The sequence below is a fragment of the Taudactylus pleione genome, unplaced genomic scaffold (assembly GCF_031769625.1).
Source record: "Taudactylus pleione unplaced genomic scaffold, aTauple2 ptg000392l, whole genome shotgun sequence".
Lineage (NCBI taxonomy): Eukaryota > Metazoa > Chordata > Amphibia > Anura > Myobatrachidae > Taudactylus > Taudactylus pleione.
This window is the reverse complement of record NW_028284793.1, coordinates 4,159,922-4,172,945: the sequence shown is the minus strand read 5'-3', so window position 1 is coordinate 4,172,945 and position 13,024 is coordinate 4,159,922. Positions and strand designations below refer to the sequence as shown.

Here is a 13,024-nt window from a genome sequence, read left to right as displayed (position 1 = left end):
CATAGCACCAGTCATTTAAATATCTTTTGCCTTCGAATTCTTTTGATGTGGTTACCATCACAATCACATCGAAAGATTCAATGGTGGTAGCCCAACCATCAGGTGGGCTTCCGATGTCCATCCGGCCGCCACAGTACATACCTGGCGACCTTTTTCTAAATCACGCATGCACATGGCCGCCCACCCGGAGCAGCTTACACAGACACAGACACACACACGATGTATGAGAGAGCGAGTGTCCAACGGCCGAAAATGGGCGTTGAAACAAGTTGGTTAAATCCGTTGAGATGTAACCAACCTGTCTGTGTCCGTCTTTCTGCACTTGGGAGGAGATGGCGCTTTGCCGTTAGCTCGCACACACATTACCAGGTTTTCGGTACAACCACCCAGACAGTGGGCTGATTGGAAATATAACCTGCGGCAGGTGTGCGGCGGCGGGAACGTGCGATCCGGGAACGTGCGATCCTCCTGGGTAGTCAGTATCGCGGCGGTCCCTGGCTGACACAGTGATGTCCAGGTTCGCGGGTGTGCGTAACCGGAGATGGGGCGGGTCATCCCCCGATCCCCGCATCGGACCCTCAAGAGGCGGGAGACCCAGACTGGCAAGGACGCTGCAGACTATAAGTACTCACCGGTCATCGCTTCTCTCTCTCTTCCACTGAGTGACCCATGACAGACAGACAGACACCTGTACCTATCTGCACCACGTGCTCCTGTCTCATTCTCTGACATTACTAGTACACATACACTGGTGACCACTGTTTCTGGTGACTGTGCCCCCTAGCGTCCAAATACCGGGATGTTTCCCCCTCTAGTGTCCACAGCTGCAGAGGGAGTCCTGCAGGAGAAGCATAGTAAATAAAAACCTCCCTCCTGCCTGTGATGCTGACTACTTCCTAATGCAGTTGTGGAAAAACTTTATCCGGTGACCTGGGCTCAATATTCACTACACTATATCATCCATAATTCACTGTTTTCCAAATTCTTCCTGCTGACATTAATATGACACATTCAAATAGCCACAATGTTCCCTGTCATGTGTGGTAATACAATATGGGCAAGAAAACCTGAATTGTTATTTGTGTCTGTACCTTTAGTTTGTGAGGTTTTCTTCCTATAAATATGCATGGAGCTAAATGTTCCACAGGTTTCAACTGACCCTCTCAGCTAACTGAATCTTCCCCATATAGTAAGTTCTAATTATATTAACTAAAGCTGGGTATACACTGAGTGATGTGTACCTATCCGATATGTCAGTCTGAAAGGCCAACATATTGGATCCTGGGTACACATCAGAATGAGTTAATGAACGATGGAACGATCCCTCGTTCCGTCCTTCGTTATCTGTGACTGGGCCGCATGCGATATATTCTGCCGTTATCTAGAACTGGGCTGCACGGCTGCTGTTTGGAGAAAAGTTTTCACAAATTTGCGCATTTCGCCTGTTTTCTACTTTTCTCCGTATTCGGTTCCAGGACGCTGTCGCCTATACGAAAACTTTACACGGAAAAATAGGCCAAAACTGTCTCCACATATAGGCAGGCCAATTGGAAGTGCAAAATCGCTATTTCTATATCAGGGTCCATAGGGTATCCATAGGATACCGTGAGGTATAGGTGATGTCAGGCATCGGGCACCATAGAGTTAAGTTTTCGGCCTCACAGGATGCACTAGAGTCCCTCTCCTATACCCCGCCCCCGAGCCAAGGCATCTCAGTTTCGTTGGTGCCCGGCTCGGAGTTGGAGCACATGTTTAGAGTTGGGCTAAGAATAGCCCCTGAACTTTTCTTCAAGGCAGCTGTGGCTGCACATCTGGGAGTACAGCATGGACAGTCACTGCTGACGTCCATGCTGTCTCCCCTACACCCCGCCGGTACCAGAACGCCGGTACTGATCCGGGGATGCTAGTAAGCATCTGGGGTCACGGCTAGCGGTGACCCCAGATGTTTCAGACCATGGCCGGATTCAAGGGGAGCAGGTAAGCAGCGGGGGTCCTGCGGTGGGTCCCTGCTGAGCACATGGTCCACAGTCCCCAGGCAGGGGGCTCCCTGGGGACTGGCTGCAGTGTGGAGCCAGGTAACTAACCTGCGCTTCCACTACCCCCCTGGGACAGCGGGCCGCAGCTGAGCGGCAAGCACTGCGGCATCTTAGGGGTTAATTGCATGCCAGGGGAGCGCGCCTTCCCTGTACACAGCCGGTGCCTCCCCCGCTGCACACAGCCCTCTCTGCGCTCCCGATTGGTCCTGTGGCAGCGCTCCTCCCCCAGGCCGGCCTCCTCTCTGCTCCTCGGTGGCCATATTTGCATGGTGAATGCTGCTGGAAGCTGCTGATCGGTGGCATCGCGGTCCCCTGGCATACCTCTCTTCCGTTGACTACAGGTCTGTGTATGCAGCGCTGTGTTCTACCAGACTCTGTGTCTGTGTAGTTGAGGAACAGCGCTGATAGTGCAGGGATTGATTTGTTCTGCATTGTATGTGACTTCTGCTAGCGTCTGCTGCCTGTACTTTCACTTTCTACTGTCAGCCATTTTACTGTCCCTGCTCTTCCTCTGCTAAAGCCCTTGCGGTGCGGTGATTGCAGGTTGGTTCTCCCACTATGCTAACGAGTATCAGTGAGGGGGGTCACATACTTACCATTATGTCTGAGAGTGAATTTCCTCTCCAGCTTATGTGTACTAAGTGCAATGTACCAATAGCGGAGGGGGAGGGTAACGCGGAGGGGCTATGTCGGAAGTGTTATTTATTGGCGCGGCCAATTACTGTCACGGCTCCGGTACAGGAACCGCCCTGGGCTTGTTTCGCTAAAGCACTTACAACCCTAGTGGGCCAGTTAGCTCCGCCACCTGCGTTTTCCCAGATGGGATTGTCCCAGCAGTCAGTGGTGTCGTCACCCATGCAGGGGTTCCCGAGACAACTGATGGTACCCCACAGTCTCCCTATTTCCCCTCCCCAGGTTTCACAGGAGCCTGCGTGGGTTAATTCACTGACAAATTCAGTACAGCATTTGTCGGACGTGTTACAAGGGGAGTCTGTGTTGCGGCCTGTGGTGTCTCTGTCTGCTCCTTATGAGGATGACGACGTGACGTCCGATGATGGGGATATTCTGGATCTATATGACCAAGAACCTCTTCGTACTAAAGAGTCGGACGCTAAGTCCAAGGTTTATATTCCTGGCCATATTCGGGCAGTCTGCACGGCTTTAGTTATTGAGGATGACGATCCTCCAAATATGCCTTTTTTAAGGATATTAAGGGTGACGCCACAGTGTTTCATCTTTTGGGTCAGTTAGTAAACCATTTAGAGGAGGCATGGAAACACCCTGGTAAACGGTATCGGCCTCAGAGGTGCTTAGCTGTGGCTTATCCGTTTGCGGACAATTATTTTTCTAAGTGGGAATCCCCTCCACAAGTGGAGGGGAAGTGCCACCTTGCCCATGCCCTCCATGTCCTCCTTGAAGGTGGAGATCTGCCTAAAGTCCTTTTATTCCCTTGCGGGGGAGGGGGACATCCAGACCGGCTATGGCCTTATGTTGGGTAGTCAGAGCTACGGAGCGCTGGGCTGATAGTTTGGAGGCGTCTTTGGATTCCGACTGTTCGGCTGAACAGGCCGAGTTGGTAGACAATCTCCGGGATTCGGCCACTTACATCAATGAAGTGGCCTTGGATATCAGTATCCTCACATCTAGGATTTCTACGGCAGCTGTTGCTGCTCATCGCACCTTATGGTTGCGATCTTGGAAGGTGGACGCTGATTCCAAAAAGGGCTTAGAAGCTTTGCCCTTTAATGGAGAAGTCCTATTTGGTCCGGATCTGGACAAAATTGTAGCCACTCTGGCGGTAGCCAAATCTGCATGCATCCCGTCTGCTGCGGTCCCTTCAAGTTCGGGTACGTCGTCCTTTCGGCCTTACAGGGCCCAGGGTAGGCCTAAAGCACAGTCTTTTCCCCAACAGGCTGGGCCCAAGAAATCGGCCAAGCCCAGGAAACAGGCCTGGAGTACCAGACATCCGGCCCCTAAGTCAGATGACAAACCTGCAGCCTGACGGTCCGGGCCTCCCTTTGGGGGATCCCAAAGTGGGAGGCCGCCTGCTGCAGTTCGCCCAGTGTTGGTCGATAACCACGACAGACAATTGGGTTCACAAGGTGGTTTCTCACGGGTATGCCCTCTCCTTTCGGCACAGGCCCCCATCCCGGTTCTTCACCACGGGCCTTCCATTAGACCGGAACAAAGCCTTGGAACTGCGGAAGGTTTTGCACACTATGCTCCAGGCTGGAGTTATAGTGCCTGTTCCATTCTCCCAGAGGGGCCAGGGTTTCTATTCCAATCTATTTTTGGTGCAGAAACCCAATGGGTCGTACCGTCCGATTCTCAATCTCAAGGCCCTCAACAAGTCCTTGCGGGTGCCGCAGTTTTGGATGGAGACCCTACGGTCCATCATTCTGGCGCTGGAACCTGGGGATTACATGGTGTCATTGGACATACAGGACGCTTACCTGCATGTCCCTATTCTTTTGCGCCATCAGCAGTTCCTCAGGTTTGCAATCCGCAACAATCACTTCCAGTTCCGGGCGTTACCTTTTGGCCTAGCAATAGCACCATGAGTGTTCACCAAGGTCATGGCGGCTTACCTGCGGCTGCAGGGAGTCCGCATGTGCCGTACCTGGATGACCTTCTGTTGGTGGCAGGATCTCCAGAGCTCCTTCTACGCCATTTGGACCTGACGATTGCAGTACTGCAACGTCACGGCTGGTTAATAAACTGGCAAAAGTCCACCCTGATCCCATCTCAGAGGATTCTGCACCTTGGAGCCTTATTGGACTCCAGACAGCAGCGGATCTTTGTGACGGAGGAAAAGATCTCTGCCTTACAGTTGAGGGTACGCAGTTGTCTACAGAGTTGCCGAGTGTCTCTGCACTCGGCGATGAGGTTGCTGGGCTCCATGGTGTCAGTTTTCGACAAGGTGGAATATGCCCAGTTTCACTCCAGACCTCTCCAGAAATTGATCCTGTCCAAATGGAATTGACTGCCTCAGAGTCTAAAGTCCCAGATGATGGTGCTCACTCCGAAGGTTCGCCTGTCTCTAGCCTGGTGGTTGCAGACGACTCATCTCAAGAAGGGTCGTCCATTTTGGGTGGCAAACTGGGTCCTGTTAACAACGGATGCCAGTCTTCGGGGCTGGGGAGCTATCACGGGTCCATCCACACTTGTTCCAGGGCAGGTGGACTCTGGCAGAACAGGAGCTTCCAATAAACATCTTGGAACTCCGCGCGGTTTTCAATGCTCTCCAGCAGGCACATCGGGTTCTCCAAGGTCACCCCGTGCAGGTCCAGTCAGACAACGCCACCACCGTGGCCTACATAAATCGGCAAGGAGGAACCCGAAGTCTGGCGGCACTTGTAGAGGTGTCCCGCATCCTGGTCTGGGCGGAGCGCAATCTCCCGGCTATATCAGCAGTATTCATCCTGGGAGTCCTCAACTGAGAGACGGATTTTCTCAGTCGCCAGGACGTACATCCGGGGGAATGGTCTCTGCACCAGGACGTCTTTCAACTTCTGGTGGACAGGTGGGGTCTTCCAGAGATGGACCTCATGGCGTCTCGGCACAACAACAAGTTGCCGGTGTACGGGTCTCGAACAAGAGACGAAAAGGCGTCTCTGGTGGATGCCCTGTCCGTCCAGTGGATGTTCCGGTTTGCTTATCTCTATGCTCCGTTTTCCCTTCTTCCACGGGTAATCCGGAAATTCAAACAGGAAGGAGGTACACTCCTGTTGATAGCTCCCGCGTGGCCCAGGCGGCGCTGGTTCTCAGACCTTCAGAGTCTGTCCGTGGACATTCCTCTGCGGTTGACGCTACGACCGGACCTGCTATCACAGGGTCCTTGTCTTCACCCGGACCTGGCTCGGCTGTCGTTGACGGCATGGCTGTTGAGACGGCCATGTTAAGGTCCAGGGGGTTTTCCAGCTCTGTGGTACAAACCATGCTAAGAGCTCGGAAACCATCCTCTCCAAGAATATACCATCGTGTGTGGCATATGTTCTTCCAGTGGTGTCGACCGAGAGGTTATGCCCCTCGGGAGTTCCGTCTGTCTAGAGTGTTAGCTTTCCTACAGGCGGGGCTAGACCATGGGCTTCGCCTTGCTTCTCTGAAGGTGCAGGTGTCTGCTCTGTCAGTCTGGTTCCATCGTAGGTTTGCTGCGATCCCTGATGTGCGCACCTTTATGCAAGGTGTTCTTCGCATTCAGCCACCTTTTGTTCCACCGGTGGCACCTTGGGATTTAGCTGTGGTCCTGAGGGCGCTCCAGGGACCGCCCGTTTGAACCACTGGGCTCAGTGGATCTTAAATGGCTGACAGCTAAAACAATATTCCTTCTGGCCATTGCTTCGGCCAGACGTGTTTCTTACCTAGGGGCTCTCTCCTGTAGACCCCCTTTCCTGATTTTTCATAGGAACAGGGCAATGCTGCGCACTCGTCCTGGATTCCTTCACAAAGTTGTTTCAAGTTTCCATATCAACGAGGAAATCGTTGTGCCGGCTTTTAACTCACCTGATCTTTCAGTGGGTGAGGCCACGTTGTGCGGGCCTTATGGATTTATGTTGACCGCACTTCTTCATTTAGGAAGTCGGACGCCTTGTTTGTCCTCTATGGCTTCCGTAAAATGGGTTCGGCTGCTTCAAAGCAAACTTTGGCAGGTTGGATTCGTACGGCAATTTCAGAAGCTTATCTTCATGAAGGCCTTCCGTTCCATCCTCTGTGAGGGCTCATTCCACTAGGTCTGTGGGTCCTTCGTGGGCAGCTCGACGTGGTGCCTCTGCAGTCCAGATCTGCAAGGCTGCCACGTGGTCCTCTGTCCATAACTTTGTGAGGTATTACGCGTTTGACACCTTTGCCTCTCAGAATGCTTCTTTCGGGCGGCGGATTCTCCTTTCAGCACAGGAGCGTCCCCGCCCTTAAAGGATACTGCTTTGGGACATCCCCAAGGTATCCTGTGGATACCCTATGGATTCTTTATCAGAGGAAAAGGGAAAGAATGGAACAAAATATACCTGCACTCTATCATATGATTCTAAACCCCTATATGATCTTGATATAATGCTTCATATAGTTGTGGGGGTGCAGCCCTAATCAACTGAAATGAATCATTTGTTGGGAAAGAAAAGGGAGTTGATGATAGTGGGCGCACAAGTAAAGTGAATAACCAGATAAAATTTAACTTTTAATGGTTATTACCTAAAATGAATATCCCCAGTAAGGGGAAATATAAAGTTTAAAAGATTGATATCAAACCAAACACACATATAGATAAAAGAAAGGCAGATCCACTGATGTGTTGTGCAATATCTACTAATATCCAAAAATATATTTAGTTGGAGGGAATCCTTAAATACAATAATTACTAGTATCAATTAATTCCTCTCCATTGTAGATGCTATAAAACATATGCGGCAAAACACTCCTTACCCTCGGATTGTTAAGTTTGAATTAGTATACATTATATTTAACATGTCATACTTAATAATCCGTTGTCATAAGGTTGGCAGATCATAGCTTTGATATTATCATACTAATCCAATAAATATGACCTCTGCTGTAATGAGTGTACCACAGAAATAGATAAATTGATTATATTATTATCATCTGTGCGTCACTTCAAGTTTATCATAATGTTACTGCTTACACCTCTTGGCTGGTGCCAATATATCAGGGTGTTGTGTCTCACATCAATAAGGTATCTCTTATTTTACCATTATCATAATCCTTTAATTAGAGTAATACCTATATTATTGTAATAAGGTGGTTATTTCCCAAATATCAGCAATTTGCTGCTAGTATTGCTAATTGTTTTACACCCAAATGAGACATCGACAGCTTTATATACTATATTGTTAACTTTTATTATAGGCTGTTTATAATCCAGTCCACAATGGTGTCGGTAGTTTACTGCTATTAATTATATTACATTATAAAGAAACAATCACAGCACTATGTGTCATATATTAGCATAAGATCCACATTAATTCTCAATAAAGTGGTATCAATTTATATGCTCCTATAGGTTAGGAGAAAGTAGTGGATTATTTTGCAACAATCTAACACATATCAGCTTGTTAAAGTGTAACATAATTCATGCTACATGTGTCATTGAGGTTACCCTGTATAAATTTTGTCCAGGGCACTCTCCACTGTATTAATGTTACTTTGTCAGTTCAGCCATATATAGAGCTAATTGGATAATAATTGGTATCAAATATATATTAAAAGACTATCTGTCTATTGGCATCCTAGAGCAGTGTAACATACGAAACGGTAATTAACAACGTGCACGCTGCTGTATAGCATCATATATCATTATAATAGAATCATGATTTTGGTACACAACACACAAACAACATGGAGCTGCCAGTAACGCCGACGCGCACGTTTCACTGTAAGCAGCTTTTTCAAGGCTGAACCCGATTGTTCAGCTCGACCAGCTATTTATTCAAAAATGAGCCTCCAATCAAATTAGTGTCCTAAGTCACATGTAATTTCCAGCCAATAGAAGATAATTAACATCAATATTCAAGTATGGTGTTATGTAGTGAGTCCCACCCCCTTAATGTCAATCATGTGATCGGCGTTTCATCCAATGGATGAGGGGGTGTGTCTGTTTATCTATTGTATAAACATATAACTATAGTAAATTATTCATCTGGCAAATGAATACGGAGATGTATTTGTTTTAACTATTGTATAAACGTATAACTATAGTCAATTATTACTTTTGCGGGGACTAACGATCGCATATAACCTGCGGATATCAATCAATAATAGAGGTATGTCATAGTATATCACCGATCGTTGGAGGGTAGTTTGCTACAATGTTCAAGTGTGATATAATGTAGTGAATCTCTTCCTTTTGGTGCTGATCACATGATCGGAATTTCATCCAATGGATGAAAGAATATTTCTTTATATCTATTATATATACCAATTACAACGAAAGATTGCTCATCTGATAGTAGGTAAATCAGATTATCAATTACATATATTTTGCAACTATCGATCAAAATATAGAAAATGATATACAGAATCCTAAGAGATGTATATCATGGTATAAGGGACATATTGAACTACATGGACATCTTGGGTCCAATATGTATTCCCCAATCGAGTACAAATACACAGGAAAAGCAAGTAAATATATATATATATATATATACATACATACATACATATGCCTGTGCATATCATGGGTATCGGCCATTAATCCCGATCACATGATCGGAATACATCACATAAGAAAGAAGATGTAATAAGTAAAGATTAGATATACATGTAGTTAAAAAAGAGAGGGGTCATCCAGCTATTAACACTTAATGGTCCATACTAGAACTAGTCAGCATCATCAATCCATATCCCCATCAAAATGTCATTCAAAAAACTCGTAATCCAAATATAATAATTTTATTAATGTGTATATTAAAATTAACCTTACAAAAAAGACTTACTTAATTGATTAATATCAATATATAAAATAAATTGCAAAAACTTTTCATCAATTGGAAATGTGAATGTGATGTAAATAAGTGTACTGAATGTGTGTAATAAAGTACCTACCTAAAAGGTGACTGTGATATTAGATTCAAAGTGAATAATAATAATTATAAAGTGAAAAATGTGTGAATGTGATGCCCTCTTTTCATATACAAAAACAAGAAGGAAAACAGCTATGTAATTATAGTGAAAAAAATCATAAGTAAATCTTAAATAAATAGGATATATTTAGACTTAAAAGTCAACCTAAAGTGATCAATTAAAAATGTATGTGAAAAAAGGGGTGAAGTGATATTCAACCAAAAAAAAATTTAAATACGTGAAACCAACTAGAAAATGTGTCAAAAACGTGCCCTTATTAATCCAATCGAGTTCACACATATATATAAGGATTAGGATAACACCAATTATCTATGCATTAAAGAAAGGGGACATAACTATTGGTTTTATTTAACCCTACTGGATGCATGCTGTTCATGAGAAAAATCATTTTTGTCTCCCATTTCAACAATTCCCTGTCCAGATCTCCACCTCTAATTCCAAGTCTTATGTGTCTCATACCATAAACTTGCAAGCCAGTGGGATCACTGTTATGAAATTTATGAAAATGCCTAGCTACCGATGTTAAGGTTCTAAACCTAGCTTGATCTTTATTGGCGTTACGAATATTGCCCACATGTTCTAATAATCTGACCTTCAAAGGTCTTGATGTTTTGCCAATATAAATCATATGGCATGGGCATTCCATACAATATACAGTGCCCACAGTAGTACATGTTATGTTGGAAGAAATGAACCACTTACAGTTGTATTTATCATAGAACCATCCTTTTGGAGCCATATATTTACACGCCTTACAACAACCACAGCAATAAGATCCCTCTTTGCTGCGACTGTTGTGCGATATTGTAGAGAAGTGACTGTGAACAAGATGATCTTTAATATTACGAGATCTCCTCCAACATGTTTGAACCTTGTCAGGTAGAATTCTATTAAGATCTTGGTCCATTTTAAGTATTGGCCAGTGCTTCTGAAGAATGCTATTAATATTTTTCCAATGGATATTAAAGGTACCAACAAATCTTAAAGGTTCCTCTTTGTTACACCTCAATTTTGGTTTAAGAATGGACATAAATTTAATGATATCTTCTGAGGGCCCTTCCCATATCATCAGGATATCATCGATATAGCGGAAATATATCAAAATGTTGTCCGTATATCTTTCCATCGCCTCATGGAAGACTATAGCCTTCTCCCACCACCCCAGGTAGAGGTTAGCATATGTGGGCACACACGCTGTCCCCATAGCTGTCCCTCTAACCTGGAGGTAGTGGGATTCATTGCAAGTGAAATGATTCTTAGTTAAAATAAATTCCAATAATTCAATCAGAAAGTCATTATGTTTGCAATGTGCTTCCATATTGAGAAAGTATCTCGTTGCCTCTACACCTCTATCATGATTGATACTGGTGTACAGGCTCTCAACATCACATGAAATAAGCCATAACCCTGGATTGACACTTAGATTTTGGAGTTTAGTCAAAACATCCATGGTGTCACAAGTATACGAGGGCAATGCAATAACATGTTTTCTTAAATATTGGTCCACATATATGCTGGTTTTCTCAGTTAGACTCCCTGTACCTGAGACAATAGGTCTCCCAGGTGGTTGTTTATCATTTTTGTGGACCTTGGGAAGAAGATATAAGGTTGGAGTCCTAGGTTTTTCTGTTCTCAAAAATTCATGATCTTGTTTATTGATTATGCCATTATTAAATGCTGTTTGAATCATTACATTCTATTGTTTCAGATAATTGTGTATGGGATTAAATATTAGTTTCCTATAACACAAAGTCTCATTGAGTTGCCTCTCAATCTCATCAAGATACATTTTTCTGGGCCACAACACCACATTCCCACCTTTATCAGATGGCTTGATTATTACGTCTTGCCACTTTGAAATTTCACGTAAGGCTGTTCTTTTGCCTATACTGACATTATCAGGGTAAAGTCTCCTACGGAGAAATAATTGATCTAAATCCTTAGATACTAGGGGCGTGATTCAGAGCCGGACGGTCTGACCAGAGCGCTCGCTCTGAATCAGGGCCCTCCTACCTAAACTTGGAGCGGCCTCCTGGCCGCTCGCATAGCTGTGGGTGACCATCACAAGACCATCGCGACCATCGGGCTTGCGACGAGACCCTGCGGTAGGGTCTCGGTGACCGCAAGCCCTGGAGTGATTTTGGCTCTATCAGAGCCAAAATCACTCCCACTGACATCACTAGTGATGTCAGTGGGGCCGGACCCAGACGGTAGGCGTTCCCATGGGAACACCTCCGTCTGGCAGGCACGCCCACCAAAGGGGGCGTGCTGTCACTCACCACCGACAGCATGCCCCCTTTGGTGCGAGACCCGGAGCGACGGCTTCCCCGTCGCTAGCCGGGTCTCGCGCATGCGCATGACGGAGCAGCCTCTGCCATGCGCATGCGCGCTAGGGCACCATCGACCCGCTTGCGTGCGCTCAGCGCTCACGAGCGGGTCTGAATCGGGTCCTAGGTCCAGATAGACCTGAACTGGGGGCATATCTTATTATCTGGGAAAAATGTAGCTTTCTTCATAATTTTCTTTTGATCATATGGTTTGGTTGGAGGCTCATTTTTGAATAAATAGCTGGTCGAGCTGAACAATCGGGTTCAGCCTTGAAAAAGCTGCTTACAGTGAAATGTGCGCGTCGGCGTTACTGGCAGCTCCATGTTGTTTGTGTGTTGTGTACCAAAATCATGATTCTATTATAATGATATATGATGCTATACAGCGGCGTGCACGTTGTTAATTACCGTTTCGTATGTTACACTGCTCTAGGATGCCAATAAACAGATAGTCTTTTAATATATATTTGATACCAATTATTATCCAGTTAGCTCTATATATGGCTGAACTGACAAAGTAACATTAATACAGTGGAGAGTGCAGTGTGCCCTGGACAAAAATTCATACAGGGTAACCTCAATGACACATGTAGCATGAATTATGTTACACTTTAACAAGCTGATATGTGTTAGATTGTTGCAAAATAATCCACTACTTTCTCCTAACCTATAGGAGCATATAAATTGATACCACTTTATTGAGAATTAATGTGGATCTTATGCTAATATATGACACATAGTGCTGTGATTGTTTATTTATAATGTAATATAATTAATAGCAGTAAACTACCGACACCATTGTGGACTGGATTATAAACAGCCTATAATAAAAGTTAACAAGACAGTATATAAAGCTGTCGATGTCTCATTTGGGTGTAAAACAATTAGCAATACTAGCAGCAAATTGCTGATATTTGGGAAATAACCACCTTATTACAATAATATAGGTATTACTCTAATTGAACGATTATGATAATGGTAAAATAAGAGATACCTTATTGATGTGAGACACAACACCCTGATATATTGGCACCAGCCAAGAGGTGTAAGCAGTAACATTATGAT

At 45.2% G+C, this 13,024-nt stretch overlaps 1 protein-coding gene across 3 annotated transcripts in view; it reads left to right on the top strand.

Moving 5' to 3' along the window:
* Positions 1 to 316: 316 nt before the first annotated feature.
* Positions 317 to 13,024, top strand: part of LOC148507512 (uncharacterized) — a 96,628-nt gene continuing 83,920 nt past the window's right edge. For all 3 annotated transcript variants that reach the window (XM_088445994.1, XM_088445995.1, XM_088445993.1), the window contains exon 1: positions 317 to 624. In XM_088445994.1, the coding sequence (XP_088302120.1) occupies positions 510 to 624 (115 nt within the window). In that variant the 5' untranslated portion in view covers positions 317 to 509. The remainder of the gene's footprint in view (positions 625 to 13,024) is intronic.